This window comes from Canis lupus, chromosome 15 (assembly GCF_011100685.1).
Source record: "Canis lupus familiaris isolate Mischka breed German Shepherd chromosome 15, alternate assembly UU_Cfam_GSD_1.0, whole genome shotgun sequence".
NCBI classification, from domain to species: domain Eukaryota; kingdom Metazoa; phylum Chordata; class Mammalia; order Carnivora; family Canidae; genus Canis; species Canis lupus.
This window is the reverse complement of record NC_049236.1, coordinates 40,604,629-40,620,515: the sequence shown is the minus strand read 5'-3', so window position 1 is coordinate 40,620,515 and position 15,887 is coordinate 40,604,629. Positions and strand designations below refer to the sequence as shown.

Below are 15,887 nucleotides of genomic sequence, written 5' to 3'. Positions count from 1 at the left end.
CGCAAAACTGGGTGTCTCCCAGAAAGATGGAACTCTACCACAAGACCAGGACACAGAAATCCTACTCTGTGAATTTTGAATTCAAGGCTACAATAAAATCCTGCCTAATTTTCCAGCCTGCTGTCTTGCCCTACAAACTGTGCACCTACTGGGTGCCATAATCGTGTGAGCCAATTCCTTACAATAAACCTGTTTAGTCATACATATGTACACCCTCATCGTATTGGTCTGCTTCTCTGGAGAGCTCTTATATAATTATCACCAAGCCCTTGCAGTTTTACAAAGTAACTTAAAATTTTCTTTTGAAACATCCATTCTTTTCCAACATTTATTATTATTATTTTTATGAGCTATGTAGCCTTCAAGACCCAGAGAGGGGCGCCTGGGTAGCTCTGTCAGTTAAGCATCCGACTCATAGCTCACTCAGTTAAGATCTTGATCTCAGGGTCGTGAGTTCAAACCCTGTGGGGGGCTCCATGCCCAGGGTGGGGCCTACTTAACAACAAAATAAAAAAAGAGTCAAAGAGAACAGAAGCCAATTTACATGTTTTCAATAAATACTCGTCATCAAGGAGCATGTTCTATGAAGGATTATGAATGTATTGAGGGGACACTAGGAATGTGATTACCCATTTACTCACATTTTCAATGGTGTATGTTAGCAGTATTCTAATTTTGGCTACAGGGGGCAGAAAAATTAAGATGCAGACCTTATCTTTGGACTTTCTGATTTACCCGGCAAATCTGTAAAAAAGTAACTAACATCCAAGGTAAGGAGAAGCACCATGCTAGAGGTGTGGACACCTGTTCTGACAGTCTGAAGCTGAGTTACTTGAACCTGCAGTCTAGAAGACAGGAGAAACGTTGGTGAAGAAGTAGCACAGGAACTGTTTCTGGAAATAGGAGCAGAATTTCAGTCAGCAGAAATGAGGCAGGGCCACAGAAGGAGGGGAGGACATAGCAAAGGTCCAGGGGTGAGAAAGGAAGAGACATGACTGGTTAAATAGCTTATTCAATTATTCAGCAAAGAAAGATGAGGACTAATCTTCTGCTAGCTATCTGCTGAGAAAGCAGAAAACAGCAATCTTTCTCTGAAAGGAAGCAGCAGGGGATAGTTCGTTCGCTCAGGGTTCTATCAGGTAGAAACAGGACGGAGCTACAGCATGAGGAAGCGTGGCCATGCTCCTTCGTGCCCCTGTGCTTTGCACACTGCTTCTACGAGCTGGCAGGGGCCTTCCCTGCCCAGCTGCCCTTTGCCTTTCAGCCTCAATGGGGCCCTTCCCTTGTAACAGTCTTCTCGTTATGGTGGAGTTAAGTCATCTTTTAGTATGCTCCTAGAACTCCTCGGTGTTTTGGTTGTTTCTCTATTTGTCCTCTCCTAGAACTCCTTTAAAAACACTTCTTCTATAAAAATATTCAACCAGGCGTTAGACTGTGCTTCCTGTATAGCAGAGGCTAAGTAAGTACCCTTCATCTTTGTAGCCCGATACTTAGCAAAAGGCACCCAATACAGCTGCTGATTGGATGGACTAGTAAGTGGCTCGCGGGAAGACTGGACAGGTAGGTGTATCAGATTGAGATCTAAAGTGTTAAAATAACACAGTAGGACGGATACACGGGTCCTTGTTGCCCTTAATTCAGTCTTCAAGGAAGCTGCAGTAACTTTTGAAAGCCTGATCACTCCTACTTTCTCTAAGGTTTCTTAACAACTTAGGTAAATGAACAACCCAGAGAACAGGAAAGAGAATGTAAAAACATGGAAACAAAAAAGGCAACCAGACAGAAGTCAAACGGCAAAGTAAAAGTGCTGATGCATGCATTTGTTTTAAGAGAAGGGATATTCCATTACGTGTTCCCCTAGAACACAACCTTAACACATGGTGCCATGAAAGTGACGGGCAAAGGCCAAAGAGTATTCAATCATTCCAGGCCCAATGCTCTATTTGTAAAGAGAACTTACGATGAGAGAATCCTAAAAGTCCCAACTCTGAGTCTGAGACCAAATAAAAAACAAGTAACAACAAGCAAGCAACCAAACAGCTCTGAAGGTAGGATGTTTTCTTTGGGCTATAAAACAAAATCCCAGGGGGATGCAGCACTTCAATTAACTATCTGAAGCCTTGTCCAAGGCCTTGTCACACATAGGCCATCAGAGGTCTCCCCATTTCTCCTAGAGCCCTGTATCTGTGCGCTTTCAGCAACACTGAATTTACTTTGCTGCAGCTCTTCTGGTCTTTTTCTTCTGTGAGGGTTCATCTACGGGCACCGCCTCCTCCTCCAGCTCTTCATCATCTCCAGCAGCAGGTTCCTCTTCTACTTCCTCTGCTGCCACCCCCTTGGCTTTCCTTCGCAGATCCTGGGTCGGAGCAACTTGCAGGTCTGCTGGGTAATACTCATTGCTACAGTGAAAAGAGATGAAGGTGAAATGTCCTCATTCTGTTTATGACAGATGTGTGACCATGGTTCATAGAGTCACATGCCGAAAAGTCATCAATGGCACCTTAGCCAAGCCTCCTCACATTCTTTTTTATTCAGCCCAGCTTAAGTACCCTACTTGACAAATCTATTGCTAACTGCAGTTATGCTTTTAAAATCCCACTGTTACACTGCCATGAAAAGTCCCTTTTGGACTGAATTGAAATCAGTGTCCCTGTTTCTGGAACCATAATTGGAGGAGGGTGGGTGTCGGACTGGATTATGTTAAATAATTAAAGCATAGCATTAAGACCATGCTGGTCACTCTGCACCAGCCGCTTTCTACTTTGCCAGTGTTCTTTTGCAAATACAGTGCCACAACAGAATTCCGTCCTCTGGACGTGGTCTAAGACAGACGGACTGTCAACTCCGTGGCTATGGGGACAGTCATGACATAACACAGACTCAAACTGGATGTCCAGGCAATGAAAATCAGTCAGTCTTTATCTTCTGTCTCTTTAAACTAAGCTTGTATACTTGGTGTTCACATTTATTTCATGACATTCCATCCCTTTGTGACCCACTATTCTAAGGAACTACTATCATCTTGAAGGCTGTCACAGAGTGCACTGGTTTTGTGTTCCTTTAATTCATTCATCCAACAGTTATTCATTTGTTGTCTGTTTTGTGCATGGCACTGGGCTATGGATATAAGGAAACTGATCAGATGGACTTTAAAGTCTGCATCCAAAAACATACTGGTGAAACATGTTTGCGGATAGCACCCTACCAACCTGGAAGTAACCCCAGGTTAATTATGTTAAACTCCTGGTAAATATACTAAACTGCACCTGGAGAGCTGGGAAGCTACACCTCATTCACCTTCGTATTCTCACCCAGCACGGTCTAATGCTTAACACATAAAAAATGGATGAATGAATAAAATGAGCAAAGTTGCTGTGTCAGTTAACAACCATACCATCATCCATTTAATGACGTCTCTGCTGTATTCTCAACACTCAGTTAACCATATAGGACATATTTGTTTAAACCTTTTCTCCATGCTCAGCATGTTCCCTCATGTTTATTAAGTAAGATAATTCAGAGCATTTACAAGCATGCTCCCAATACGCAGCAAGTACTCCTTAGATGTCACCTATTTCACAGTATTGTTGCCATTGTTGGTCATTCCAGCTTCTGGTTTGCTCCTCTCAAAGAATGCTTACAACAGATTCACGAATTAGTTCTAATATTGAATTGTTTGAAACATATTTAGAAATGCAAACTTCTAGTCAAAAAATAAAAAATAAAATAAAATAAAATAAAAAGCCTAAAATATATTTTGAAGATGGAATTAAAGGTGATATTTAAGTTTTCCATTAGCTTGGATCATCTATAAAAGTATTTGCTTTAAAAACTGTGTATCTTTAGTTTCTAAGTCTTCTTAAATGCAGAAACCACTTCTTTTTCAGGCTCCTTTCCCCATCTCCAGTAATCCATTTGTAACCTACTTCTTTTTTTAGGGAAAAATTTGGAAACTCAACATAGTGAGAAACTGATTTCCTATTAACACCGTTAGTCCTAGCTTGCATATGTATAGCTCTTTGAAATTCACAAAACAACTGATAAACATTATTTTGCCTTCAAAACAAGGCAAGGAAACTAAATATCACTGTCTTCATTCTATAAATACAATTAAGCCTGAAGAGTTACGTGAAAAAAATCACTACTCTTCTACCACAGTATCGACTGACCTGCCTGAATCTTTGCTTCAATTAGTCACATAAACTTTTCTACTTATGCACTGGATCCTATCTTCTTTTAACTATTCAAAGACAGCACTCCAACAATTTTATTCCCTTTCTTGCATTACGAATTTTCCCTCCCTTCTGGATCATTCATACCAGCATGATACAGATTTATGCTGTTTAAATCTTAAATAGCAACCTAGCAACAGCAGCTCTCTCTGCTCTCACATCTCCCTCCACCTGTCTGCTTCCTTTTTCACAAGAAGTGTCCATACTTGTTTTTGTTTTACATTTCCTTTTAAGCTCATTTTAATCAAGCTTTATCCCCTACCCAGTTAACCAAAACAACTCTTGTTAAGGTTACTTCTAAAGCCAATGGTCAAGTCTTATGCTTCATCTGACTGGTGTCTCAGATACGTCTGATCCAAGTCATTACTCCATTTTGAAATACTTTTTTAACTTAGCTCCTGGGATACTACGAGGTCTTGGTTCTTCCTCTGTCACTCTGTCCTGGCTTCCTTTGCTGGTTCCTTATCTCCAATCTCTAAATATCATTATTAGTCCTTGGAAGTCTTCTCTCTCTACATATGCATTTAGGCATGGCCTCATTCCCCATCTCCTAATTTAAGAAATCATCTGTATACTAATGATTTTCCAATTTATAATCTTTAGGCCAATATTCCCCTTGAGTCTATACTCCAAATCCAACTGTCTACTTATTACCCCTACTTAGATGTCTATTCAGTATCCCAAACTGAACACATCTAAAAATGAACTATCTTCCCTCACAAATCTGCGAACCTCTGCAATCCTCCAATCTCAGTAAATGGTGACTCTTCTTCCAGTTGCTCAGATCAAAACCTTAGGGACATCCCCAGTTGCTCCTTTTCACCTTCCTCTACCACTCCCCAGCCCCCCCAAGACCCAGACATCTCATCTGTTGGCTGACCAAACCCCTCAGAGGCTGATCTGGTTGCAATCCTTCAAAAATATTTTTTACTGAGTTGAAATCCAAGAATATCTAGAATTCAACCACCTCTCATCAGTTGCACTATGTACAAGGTATAACTAGTACCTAGTACCTTGGTACCTTGGTCAAGTAACCATCATTTCTTGCCTGGACTTTTATAATCTCTGAAACTGGTAGGTCTCTCCGCTTTGGCCAACCTACAGTCTATTCTCAACATGACAGCTAGAAAAATCCTCAGGAAAATTTAAGTCATGTCCTGACTGTTGAAATCTTCTAATGGCTTTCCATTTCACTAACAGAAAAAAACAAAGTCCCTTACTATTACTTAAAGACCTCACACAATTTGTCCTGTAAGTTTTTGCCCTCATCTTCAACTACTTTCTCCAAGGGTCACTGCTGCAGCCACTCAAATCTCCTGGCTGTTCCTCAAACAAACCAAGCATGCTGTGGTTTGTAGCCTGCTTACTACACCAAGAATATTTTCCCATATGATGAAACACTAATGGAAAATATATATTTTTATTGAATAATTAGTACTGCTCTTTACAATACATCCCTTATCTTTAGTTTTAAAGCAATCCAACTATCACACAACCTATCTAGTCAAAACAAAACAATGCTCCAGAAAGTTCTTGTTATCCTTTGAGAATACATTCCATCAGCATCCTGGGAAACATTGGGAGGCTCACAAAAGAGTGGCAGGGGTTGTGTTACTGGAAAGTACTTTAAAGCCTCAGGCAGGCAATAAAATGACAAACAGGGCAAGAAATAACAAGGGCTTTATACATTGATCTAATATGATGGCCTTTTTTGTTTTGTAACCTGGAATTTTTAGATTTTTTAATTTAACCTGGAATTTCTATTAACAGCATTTATAGGCTGGTAAAATCCTGACTCATATAAAATCAAGTGGTGAATAAAACCAGTTGTTCTCTGAGAGAGCCAGTGCTTTATAGAGGTGTCAATGATCTGAAAACGTGACAGACATATAAAAACACTGAGGCTACTTGGGAGCTTAAGACTTTGCATCTTCTCTTCCTCACACCCTACCAGGATGTTCCTAGAAAGGAAGACTTACTTGATAAATCTCAAGAAAAGTGGGGAGAGTTCCCTGGACCGTGGCTCTATCCTCTCTGGGAATTTTGCCAGAGCTCGCCAGAGCAAAAATCGAAAGTTGGTGTGGTCCAATCTTTCCCGACAGTCAGTTTTCGACACTAACTGCTCATGATAAAGAGCTCCAACATCTCCTTCCTGAGTCTGCTCCCAACTTTCATCTCCAATGGACTTCTCATCTCTGACATCATTTTGTAGCTCCTTCTCTGCAAGGAAAAGGTCAGAACCGTTAGAGAAATGTAAACATCTGTCCTATGTGTTTCTTCAAGTGGGTGCATTTCTTTCTCTAGTAATATGAGGAAACAATAAACTATATCCAAAGATCATCAAAATAATAAATTTCTCATTTGTTTTCCCATTCATGTGCAATTAAGCAGGAAAAAAATTAAACAATCTCTTTTCTTCCCAGTCCCCCCTCCACTTCCGCTTACATACCAGCATGTACAGCTGCTTTTTCTAGATGTTCATAGTAGACCTTCCAAAATTGTTTATTTTCCATTTCGTGTGCATGAGAACTAAGAGAATAGATCACAAAACAAAGTATGTGGAATAATCCTTTTTAAAAGATCTCTTGCAGGAAAAAAAAAAAGGTGAAAAGATATAACTAAAATTTAATTAGGTTATCCCCAAATATGGGGCTTAAAAATTTTGTACTTCTTTATATTTTTTAAAATGCCTGAACTGAGCAGGAATTATTATTACTACTATTATGATTATTGAGTATAGTTGACACACACTATTAGTTTAGGTGTACAACTTAATGATATGACAAATTTATTACATTGTGCTATGCTCACCACATGTGTAGCTACCACCCGCTCCATTGCATTGCTATTACAATGTCACTGACTATATTCCTTAAACTCTGTCTTTTATTCTCATGACTCACTCCGTAACTGGAAGCTTGTATCTCCCACTCCCCTTCCCATTCTGCCCAACAACCCCTTCACCTCTTCCCCTCTGGCAACCATCAGTTTGTTCTTTGTACTTGTAGGACTGATTCTGCTTTTTGTTTATTTTTTTTTTTAAGATTCCATTCATAAGTGGAATCACATGATACTTGTCTTTCTCAGTATGACTTATTTCACTTAGCATGATATCCTCTAGGTCCACCCATGTTGTTTCAAACGGCCTGATCTCATCCTTTTCTATGGCTGCATAATATTCCACAGTATACCACACCACATCTTTCTTAACCATTCATTTATTGATGGACATTTAGGTTGCTTCCTTATCTTAGCTATTATAAACAATGCTGCAGTAAACATATGTCTTTTCAAATTAGTGTTTTTGTTCTTTGGTAAATACCCAGTAGTTGAATTACTGAATCATGTGGTATTTTTATTTTTAATTTTTTGAAGAGGAATTATTTTTAGAGTCATAAAATACTAAATAACATTTTTGAAAGCCTATAGATCCCTGTAAGAACACTTTTAAAGGTACAATAATGGGAACAGAGCATCAAGTATGAAGCATGGCACATTAAAGAAAGGAGGGAACTGGAGAGAGAACTTAGTTTGTTCAAAACTAATGTTAAATATTGGTTTTTCTTCACCGAATTAATATACTTATCATTAACAAAAAGGCAAAATAAATAATTACATGAAACATCTTTCAGAATTTGAAGCAATGAATCATTTAAGTGTTTATATAATCTGGTATCATAAAAACGATAGTCTCAAAATGTTTATAATCTTTCTGCCATTAATTTTCTAAGAATACTTTTTTTCCCCCTGTTCCTAATATCTTACTGGTCACCTCTAGCTCTGTGCCTGACCAGACAGGCTCCAGAGAGAGGATCAACAATTACCAGGACCCAGATGGAGCATGAGAAGGCCTTAGCCTAGCTCTTGGGGATCATTGACTATGGAGTTTGAAGGAGCAGGTCTGGCCCCTCCCGATCAACACAAGGCACCAAACCAGGGGCACAGGTAAGGACCAAGAACCTTCTTTTTCACATTTGGAGATTGGATATCATCTTTAATAGTAATCCCCCAGCTCAACACTCTTTTTACTGCCATAGAAGGTTGTGATTAAGTGTGTGTGTGTTGAGTGTGTGTCTGTGTTCCCGGACAGATGAGGGGCCAGTAGAGACTCTCAAGCAGGTCTCAGCCAATAGCTCTACTGAGGAGCAGCTGGAAGACAGTCTCCATAGAGACACAGGCTGGATTCCTGCCTCCCTTTTCCCTGAGCTGCTTTTCATGCATTCTGAGCCCCATGCCAGCCCAGATTAAAGGGCTTCTTAGTAAAGATCAGTCTCCAGTTCCCAGGCGTCACTCCTCTGACCACAGGGATGTCCCTGGGCAAAGTACAGACTGCTAGGCAAAGGTGGATAACCATTATACAAGACATGAACTATGTATGTTGTTGACTATACGTGACAAATAAATGTACTTAACTATACATGACAGATAGATGTACCCAGCAAGAGGACAGCCTACCAGCAATGGAGAACCATTAAAGGCATTCAATAACTGAGAAACCAACATTTTTGATAATGGGCTATTAGAAACACATATATCAGATTCTTCCCCCTAAGCACAATAAAGAAAATTATGAAGTTGATGTTAGAAGGCCTTGTCGTCATCATAATGGTCTAATGGTTCTAAAGGGCAGTAAAAAGAAGACAAATTAGTTCCAAATAGGAAAGAGATTGGTTTATTCTACTTCTGTCAGATAAAAACTGATGGTTAGGGTTTTGAGAGGTCACCCATGTTTCTAATCTGACAAAAAGCCAGATCAGACCATCTGAAGGCAAATGCCTGCAAAAGGACAGACTACATATAAGGCATAATATATGTATTTTCTATGTGATTATTAAGGTCCTTTTTAGAGCTATAAGGGAATTTTGGACACTGGACAACTAGGATTTTAAAAAGTCCTTATTTTTATTTTTTTAATTAATTTATTTTGTTTTTTTTTAAGATTTTATTTATTTATTCATAGAAACAGAGAGAGAGAGGCAGAGACACAGGCAGAGGGAGAAGCAGGCTCCATGCAGGGAGCCCGACGTGGGACTCGATCCTGGGTCTCCAAGGATCATGCCCCAGGCCGAAGGTGGCGCTAAACTGCTAAGCCCCTGGGATTGCCCAAAAAGTCCTTATTTTTAAACTAAAGTTTGGCTCACTGACTCACTATATAATAAAATTTTGCAATTATTATACAATATCCTATTACTCTAAAAAATAATTCAGCAATAAAAAATGTTTCATAAAAAGTAAAAAGACAAAGTCCTCCAAAGTTATTTCGAAGCACAAAGAAACATACACAGAACAGTCAAACTGTTGAAAAACTTGGTATTAGAGAGTTAAGTGATGTTTACTTTTTCTTCACTTTGTCCAAAGGACTGGAGCTACAGATACTATACCTACCCATTCATTTAAATCACACCTAGATGGAGTATAATACTGGCCTGATCATTCTACAGTAGTTAAAACATAATAGTGTCATCATTGTAACCCATGTTTACCTTATTAGTTCAATAACAGGATCCCAGAGGGCACTGAAGTTAACATACAACATTCCTAATAAATAACGAAGTGGCACCTGCAATTATAGGAGACTAGTTTAGTAAATGGGTAATAAAGCAGAATAGAAGGCGTAAAGATACAAATATCCCAACTCAAGACAACTGGAGGTTGGAAAGAAGCCTGTGCTTTAAAGGAAAAAGCTGTAGGTACCACTCCAAACTTCAGTATATAATAATTTTCCAACTCTACCCCAAACGTCACTCGCTATTTAACAGAGAAGAATCCCTAAAGCAAACGTACTCAACACTTGCTCCAGATGTTCACAAAAGATGTAGAATTTGAAAAGACTTGTGATTAAATTCCCACCTAGCAAACACGTTCTTCCTGTCCCCTTGTAAGACAAAACCTAAAGGGTAAGCAGTAAGGCACAGATCCCCAAGAACCCAAGATAGTACACTGTAAATGGCAGCGAGGGTTTTATAAGCAGATGGCCGAGTTTTCAAACTCTAATGCATTACAGGCATTCAGTTCCAAAGGTCTAAAGTTTTCTCAGTTGCCTTGAGAACAATTGTCATTACTCACATCCCCATGTGTTAGGGAGGCATTATACACAATGGTAGCTTTATTATAATTGGGGGCGAGGTGTTTGTGACTATTTTAGCAGCAGAGCCCTTTTTCCAAACGAAACGTAGCAAAGGACGATAATATATAAAACAGGTTAAGGGCGGAACTGCTCTGATCTAAAGGGAATTCCTCTACTTGGCCTTCCTCCCAAAGGCATCTCTGATCCACATTCAACGGTCATGGATGAAAAATACCATACAAAAGGTAGGTGTGCCTGACATCCTGCGGTAGTGAACAGACCTGGAGAAGAGCATCAGGTTTTAAGCCTGATGTTGAGTGCTCCTGTTGCCATGTACTTCCTCCCTTCACGTATTATGTACATACTCAGGAGAATGGAGGAGGGTAAATTATTTCCACTGTTGAATAGGCTGGCAGAGCCATTTAATTCAAAGCATCTAAAAAAACTGTGGAGATTTACATAGCTTAAAAATTTTTAACTACTTGGTAGGTTTCTCTTTCCAAAAGCCAGCAAAACAGATCATAAAGCATAATTAAGTTCAAAAAACATGGACACTTTTTTATACCTCCTGCAATGGCCCATCAGGGACTGTTGCCTGCACCACATCATGTCTTAGTTTTCTCAAGTGAAGAAGTTTCTCTCTGTAATCACTCACAGTTGCTGGAACGAGTTCTGCCTGGCGTAACACAGCAAAGGCAGACTGACGCTCTGAAAGCCCATCATCCTGAGTGAATGGAGAAAACCAAGGAGGCAGGTCAGTACTTTGATTTCCCAAAAAAGACCATGAAATGGAGCCAAAGTTCTAAAAAAAGAAAAACTGGGATATGTTAATGTTTGAAATTAAATAAGCAACACTTTTTTGAGTAAATGATTAATTTTTCCTCATATCATTTGTTTTTTTTTTAAATTTTTATTTATTTATGATAGTCACAGAGAGAGAGAGAGAGGCAGAGACACAGGCAGAGGGAGAAGCAGGCTCCATGCACCGGGAGCCCGATGTGGGATTCGATCCCGGGTCTCCAGGATCGCGCCCTGGGCCAAAGGCAGGCGCCAAACCGCTGCGCCACCCAGGGATCCCTCATTTGTTTTTCAAGAGATAATTTAAGATTAATGTTTAGCACAGAAATGACAAGTAAAAAATGGAAGACTAATTCTCAAAATGACTCAAATTGATTGGCCACATTTGTTGAAATAAAAATGTGTATATATACTTCACTCTACAGTTCTGCTTTTAGAAGTAGTAATCTGCATTATGGGAATATTTCCCTATTCAAATACATCAGCATAAGGATGTTCACTACCCTTTTATTGGAAATGCTGAAAAACTACAAACAACCCATGTTAGAATCCGTCAGCAGAGAACTGGTTATGCAAGATATCTTCAACTGTGGTATAATGTTGAAGCTTCAAAAGAAATGAAGTAGCCTACAGGTACTGATACGGAAAAACCTTCCATGAGGCCATTTGTTTAAATTATACATGTGGATACAAAAAATCTGAAAGAATATTCACCAATTACCAGTGAATTTTCAGTGTGGGCAGAAGTAAAAATTACAACAAAGAATTTCAGTTTTTAAGATAGACATTTGTACAACAGTGTTTGAACTTTCTGCACAAGTGTCCTTTTGGAAATAAAAAAAACTGAGTAATGTTTTTAACAAGTTATTCAAATTAACAGTGAAAATACCTCCATCATTTCTGGAAGTCGAACCTCAAAATGGTTTAGGATCCTTATTGTCAAGAGCCGAATCTAGACAAGGTAAAAGGCATGTTTCAAATTCCAAAGTTTACACAGAAGAAACTGATTTATAGACAGTGAGATTCCATGTTATATAGGACTAAGGAAAATAAACCACTTGTCAGAGAAATACATGTTATTCTATCCCTTATTTCATATTGGACACCAACCAAGACCTCATTCAAATAGTACATGGATCAGTTTAATGACCAGACTAGACTGAGAAGATAAAGTTTCCCAGAGAAGCACGTTTTCCTTTCAACTATGACACTATGAGCATCTCTGTAAATAAGTACAAAGAATCTCAATAAACTTACAATCCTGTTGCAATTAGTGATTTTTATTTGTATGTATTTGTGTATTTACGTACACTTGACCAAACAGCAGAATCACATAGGGGGCTTTAAAAAACTATGCAGATTTTTCTGTTTCAGCCCTATTGAGTCAGAATTCTGGCCTATGAGGATCTAGAATTCATATTTGTATTTAGCTTCCCAATTAATCCTGCTGCAATCAGCTTGTAGGTCAGTGTTCACGAATCACTGTTTTAAATAGAAATCACCCCACAGCAGCACTTTCTGATTAAGGGGCTCTGATAATGATGGGCAATACATACATATCAAAAGATGAGAGACCGAGAACATGTCACAAAACACCATTACCTTGGATAGACCAGTTGAAATGTTTGCTTGTAACTTGGGAAATAATTCCATTAAGGCTTCCTCAGAAAGTGGCCCTTTGCAGCCACATAATGATAACCTCTGATAATAGAGATCAGCTAACAGCAACACAGATGGCTCCAAGGGAAATGTTCTGCAACAAGATATTTATTAGACCCAACCTGCACCATACAGCCGACTATTTAGACTATAACAAAAACCACAGAAAATCATCACTGGTGAAGGGAATGTACAAGGAACCAAGTTAAAGCTTTATGTAGACATTTAGCATCATTTTAGAATCTGAGGCCTTGCAACAATGAGTGATGTGCTCAAGGACATACAGCTTAAGCGGAAGCATTCACATATATCCTATCCCTGTGGGAACTGCAGGGGGATGTCTCCTCAGAGGAAGAACACAGAAGCTGTGGCACCTGCCATAAGCTAACACGCTCCATTCGTAAGTCATTCTTATCATGACATACTTCAAGGATTTGAGATGGCTGAGGTGGCCTCACACACACCAAGAAAACAGCTCTTCCCCGCGGCTCAGAATCATAGTTTTGACTACATGCAAGGACTGTGCCTGCTGGAAGTTGGCTTGGTGTTGCAATCAAGAGAAAAGTTCCACAATGGCTCCTTGCTGGGCAGCCCCTCCCAGTGGCAACGCTCAGGTCTTCTGGGACAGGAACGCAGGGAGCCTCAGATCCCAGATCCCCCGATTTACTTCCTTGATGCTTCTCCGTTTCTGCTCAAATGTCTCCTTCTTGGTGAGGCCTTCCCTATTTGAAAGTGTCCTTGTTTCTAGCCCTTCAGACTCTCCCTATCCCGCCTCTGCTTTAATTTTCTTACCACTGTCTAATGTGCTATACAGTGTATGTATTATTTTGCTCAGTATTTCTTCTTGCTAGAACAGCAACTCCATGAAGGCAGAGTACTGTGTGTGTCTCACTCACTGAACGTGTCTCCCAGTGCCACGGCCTGCTACATGAGAAAAGCGAGTGAATATTTACTGAATGAAGGAAATGAATAAACCTGTTTTAAAATGCATAAAATGGATTAGAGTCTAGAAAAAGAAGTCAACTACTTTACCAGGTTTTACTTTAAGAAGGGGTACTGGGCTGAGTAGAAAACAGCTCCCCAGTAACAGCTCAGGGCTACTACCAAAGTCGGGAACAGGGTGACATCAACTTGCAAACAAACAATGCACTGGGCTGTGTTTGTATGCAGTAAAAGGACCACAGGAAAGTATTCTGAAACGGTGAATGTGTGGAGATGAGACTAAGTGTAGTAGAAATATGTATGCTGGAAGTACTCGGGAAGTTACAGAAGGTCAACATGGGGAGATGCTAGGGTTGGGGACAATCTACAACACTAGTTTACACACATGGTAAAATACCTCTCCACAGAGATGGATCTGCATTTAAAGACCGTGTAAAGGATGGACTTATTTTAAGGATTCAGATCGATAACAAATTTCTAATATGAACACAACTAACGTAAAAATAGATCAAACCAAGGACTTTCATTATGCCCAAGTTTTCACAAGAACAGAAGCTTTTATATTTTATTTGTGAGTAAGATAAACCGGGGGTGTATTTACTTACATTACTAAATTCTTCACGCGGTCCACAGGAACCAAATGAAGGAGTTCAGAAGATTCTTCCAAACTTAGCAGAGTATTTACAGCTTGACAAAGAACAAATAAGTTTCCTGAGGGCAGAAAAACAGGACTAACCATATAACTTATTCCTTTGACAGATTAACTACTAGACATCTCATTTATCTAATACTTGCTATTTATAGAAGTTGTTAAAGTGAATTTGTGCCTTCTAAAGAATCATCTGTCCAATATTCAGAATGTAACAAGAAGGAACTAAAAAGACAAGGTTTCCAAGTCATGTATTTTAGCTTTTTTAAGAAAAAAATATTCAAAAACAAAGAATACATGTTCCATTAATTAAGATGAGGAGGAAGTTCGATGGTCCCACACAATGGCATTACCCAAACTAGAAGTTTTAAGGAGATGCACTTGTACTTTTCAAAAGCTAATAAATTATTTTCCTTTAATTCGACATTCATTTATTCCTAGACCAGAGGCTGGCAAACTTTGGTCCACAAGTCAGACTTTTTGTAGCCTTCTTTCTATATGGCCCACAAGCTAAGAATGCTTTTTACATTTTTAAAGGGATGTTTGAAACAATAACCAAACAATAAAGAATATGCCACAGGGACTGAATATGAAAACCTATTTACTCTCTGGTCCTTTACATAAAAACTTTGCCAACCCCTGCTCCAGAGATGAGGAAAGTGCTGTCCAATACAGCTTTCTCCAAGGACAGCAGTGTTCTGTACTTGTGCCAATACGCAGCTGCAGTCCAAGCCACATGTGGCTATTGAGCACTTGAACTTGTGCTGAGTCTGCAGTGTCTGCTTAGTATCTAACAGAGAACCTAGCACAGTAAATAAACGAACTGCTATACATGATGTTCAAAAAGAAATAACTGCGCTAGGATGAAACAAAATACCTACTTTCAAACTGCTGTCCTAGGCTAGTGAGAGGAGATGTTCAAGTATGTAACTGGGAAGGGTGCTCCGGGCAGGGCAGGCTAATACTGCCAAGAAAGTCACGTAGGCCTTCCCAGAGGAGGCGTGCTTGAAGTGAGTTTTGAAAGAAAATCTGTAATCCAGAAAGGATTCCGGCAGAAGAAAGAGTCATGAGGGTAGTCAGAGGGCTGTAAGAGATAGTATCTCGCTCAGGGTAAGCAAATGGAAGTGCCTGGAGTCCAAGGTGTATATAGGGATGGCATGCGCATGGGACATTTCAAGGTGTGGCTTGAAAATGAGGCATCCTGGGTACCGGAGTGTCATACCCTCTGATGCTCCATCTTCAGATTCGGCTTGCCCTCATGCCACCCTGACCCAGTCACCCTGTGATGAGGCCCAAACGCAGCACATCCAACCTTACTGTCTTTCTTCTGGATTTACCATAAAGGGGGGGTGTGTCAGAGCACAGTGTGAGCCCAGTCACTCTGGGTGTGCCAGACAGGAAAGAGAAGAAAACAAAGGGAGATTGTAACTGACCTTTTCCAAAGCTGCCTCTGTCAACATTCACGAAGAGTGACTCTATGAAGCATGTGACTAGTGGTATCACTTTCTCCTTCTCTAGAGGTCTGTACAAGAAGTTGAGA

The 15,887-nt window shown here is 39.7% G+C and overlaps 1 protein-coding gene and 1 long non-coding RNA gene across 2 annotated transcripts in view; one reads left to right on the top strand and one right to left on the bottom strand.

Moving 5' to 3' along the window:
* The window catches only part of LOC111090063, a 32,938-nt gene extending 23,503 nt beyond the window's left edge, over positions 1-9,435 (top strand). Inside the window, exons 2-4 of the long non-coding RNA XR_005370680.1 lie at positions 6,187-6,465; positions 8,011-8,177; positions 9,172-9,435. This is a non-coding gene — a long non-coding RNA (uncharacterized LOC111090063). The remainder of the gene's footprint in view (positions 1-6,186; positions 6,466-8,010; positions 8,178-9,171) is intronic.
* UTP20 (UTP20 small subunit processome component) overlaps positions 1-15,887 on the bottom strand; it is a 96,537-nt gene that overhangs the window by 60,503 nt on the left and 20,147 nt on the right. The window contains exons 14-22 of the mRNA XM_038558807.1: positions 15,781-15,869; positions 14,304-14,409; positions 12,700-12,850; positions 11,987-12,049; positions 10,865-11,023; positions 9,716-9,792; positions 6,682-6,761; positions 6,212-6,452; positions 2,214-2,399 (exon numbers count right to left, since the gene is read on the bottom strand). Coding sequence (XP_038414735.1) covers positions 2,214-2,399; positions 6,212-6,452; positions 6,682-6,761; positions 9,716-9,792; positions 10,865-11,023; positions 11,987-12,049; positions 12,700-12,850; positions 14,304-14,409; positions 15,781-15,869 — 1,152 coding nt within the window. The remainder of the gene's footprint in view (positions 1-2,213; positions 2,400-6,211; positions 6,453-6,681; positions 6,762-9,715; positions 9,793-10,864; positions 11,024-11,986; positions 12,050-12,699; positions 12,851-14,303; positions 14,410-15,780; positions 15,870-15,887) is intronic.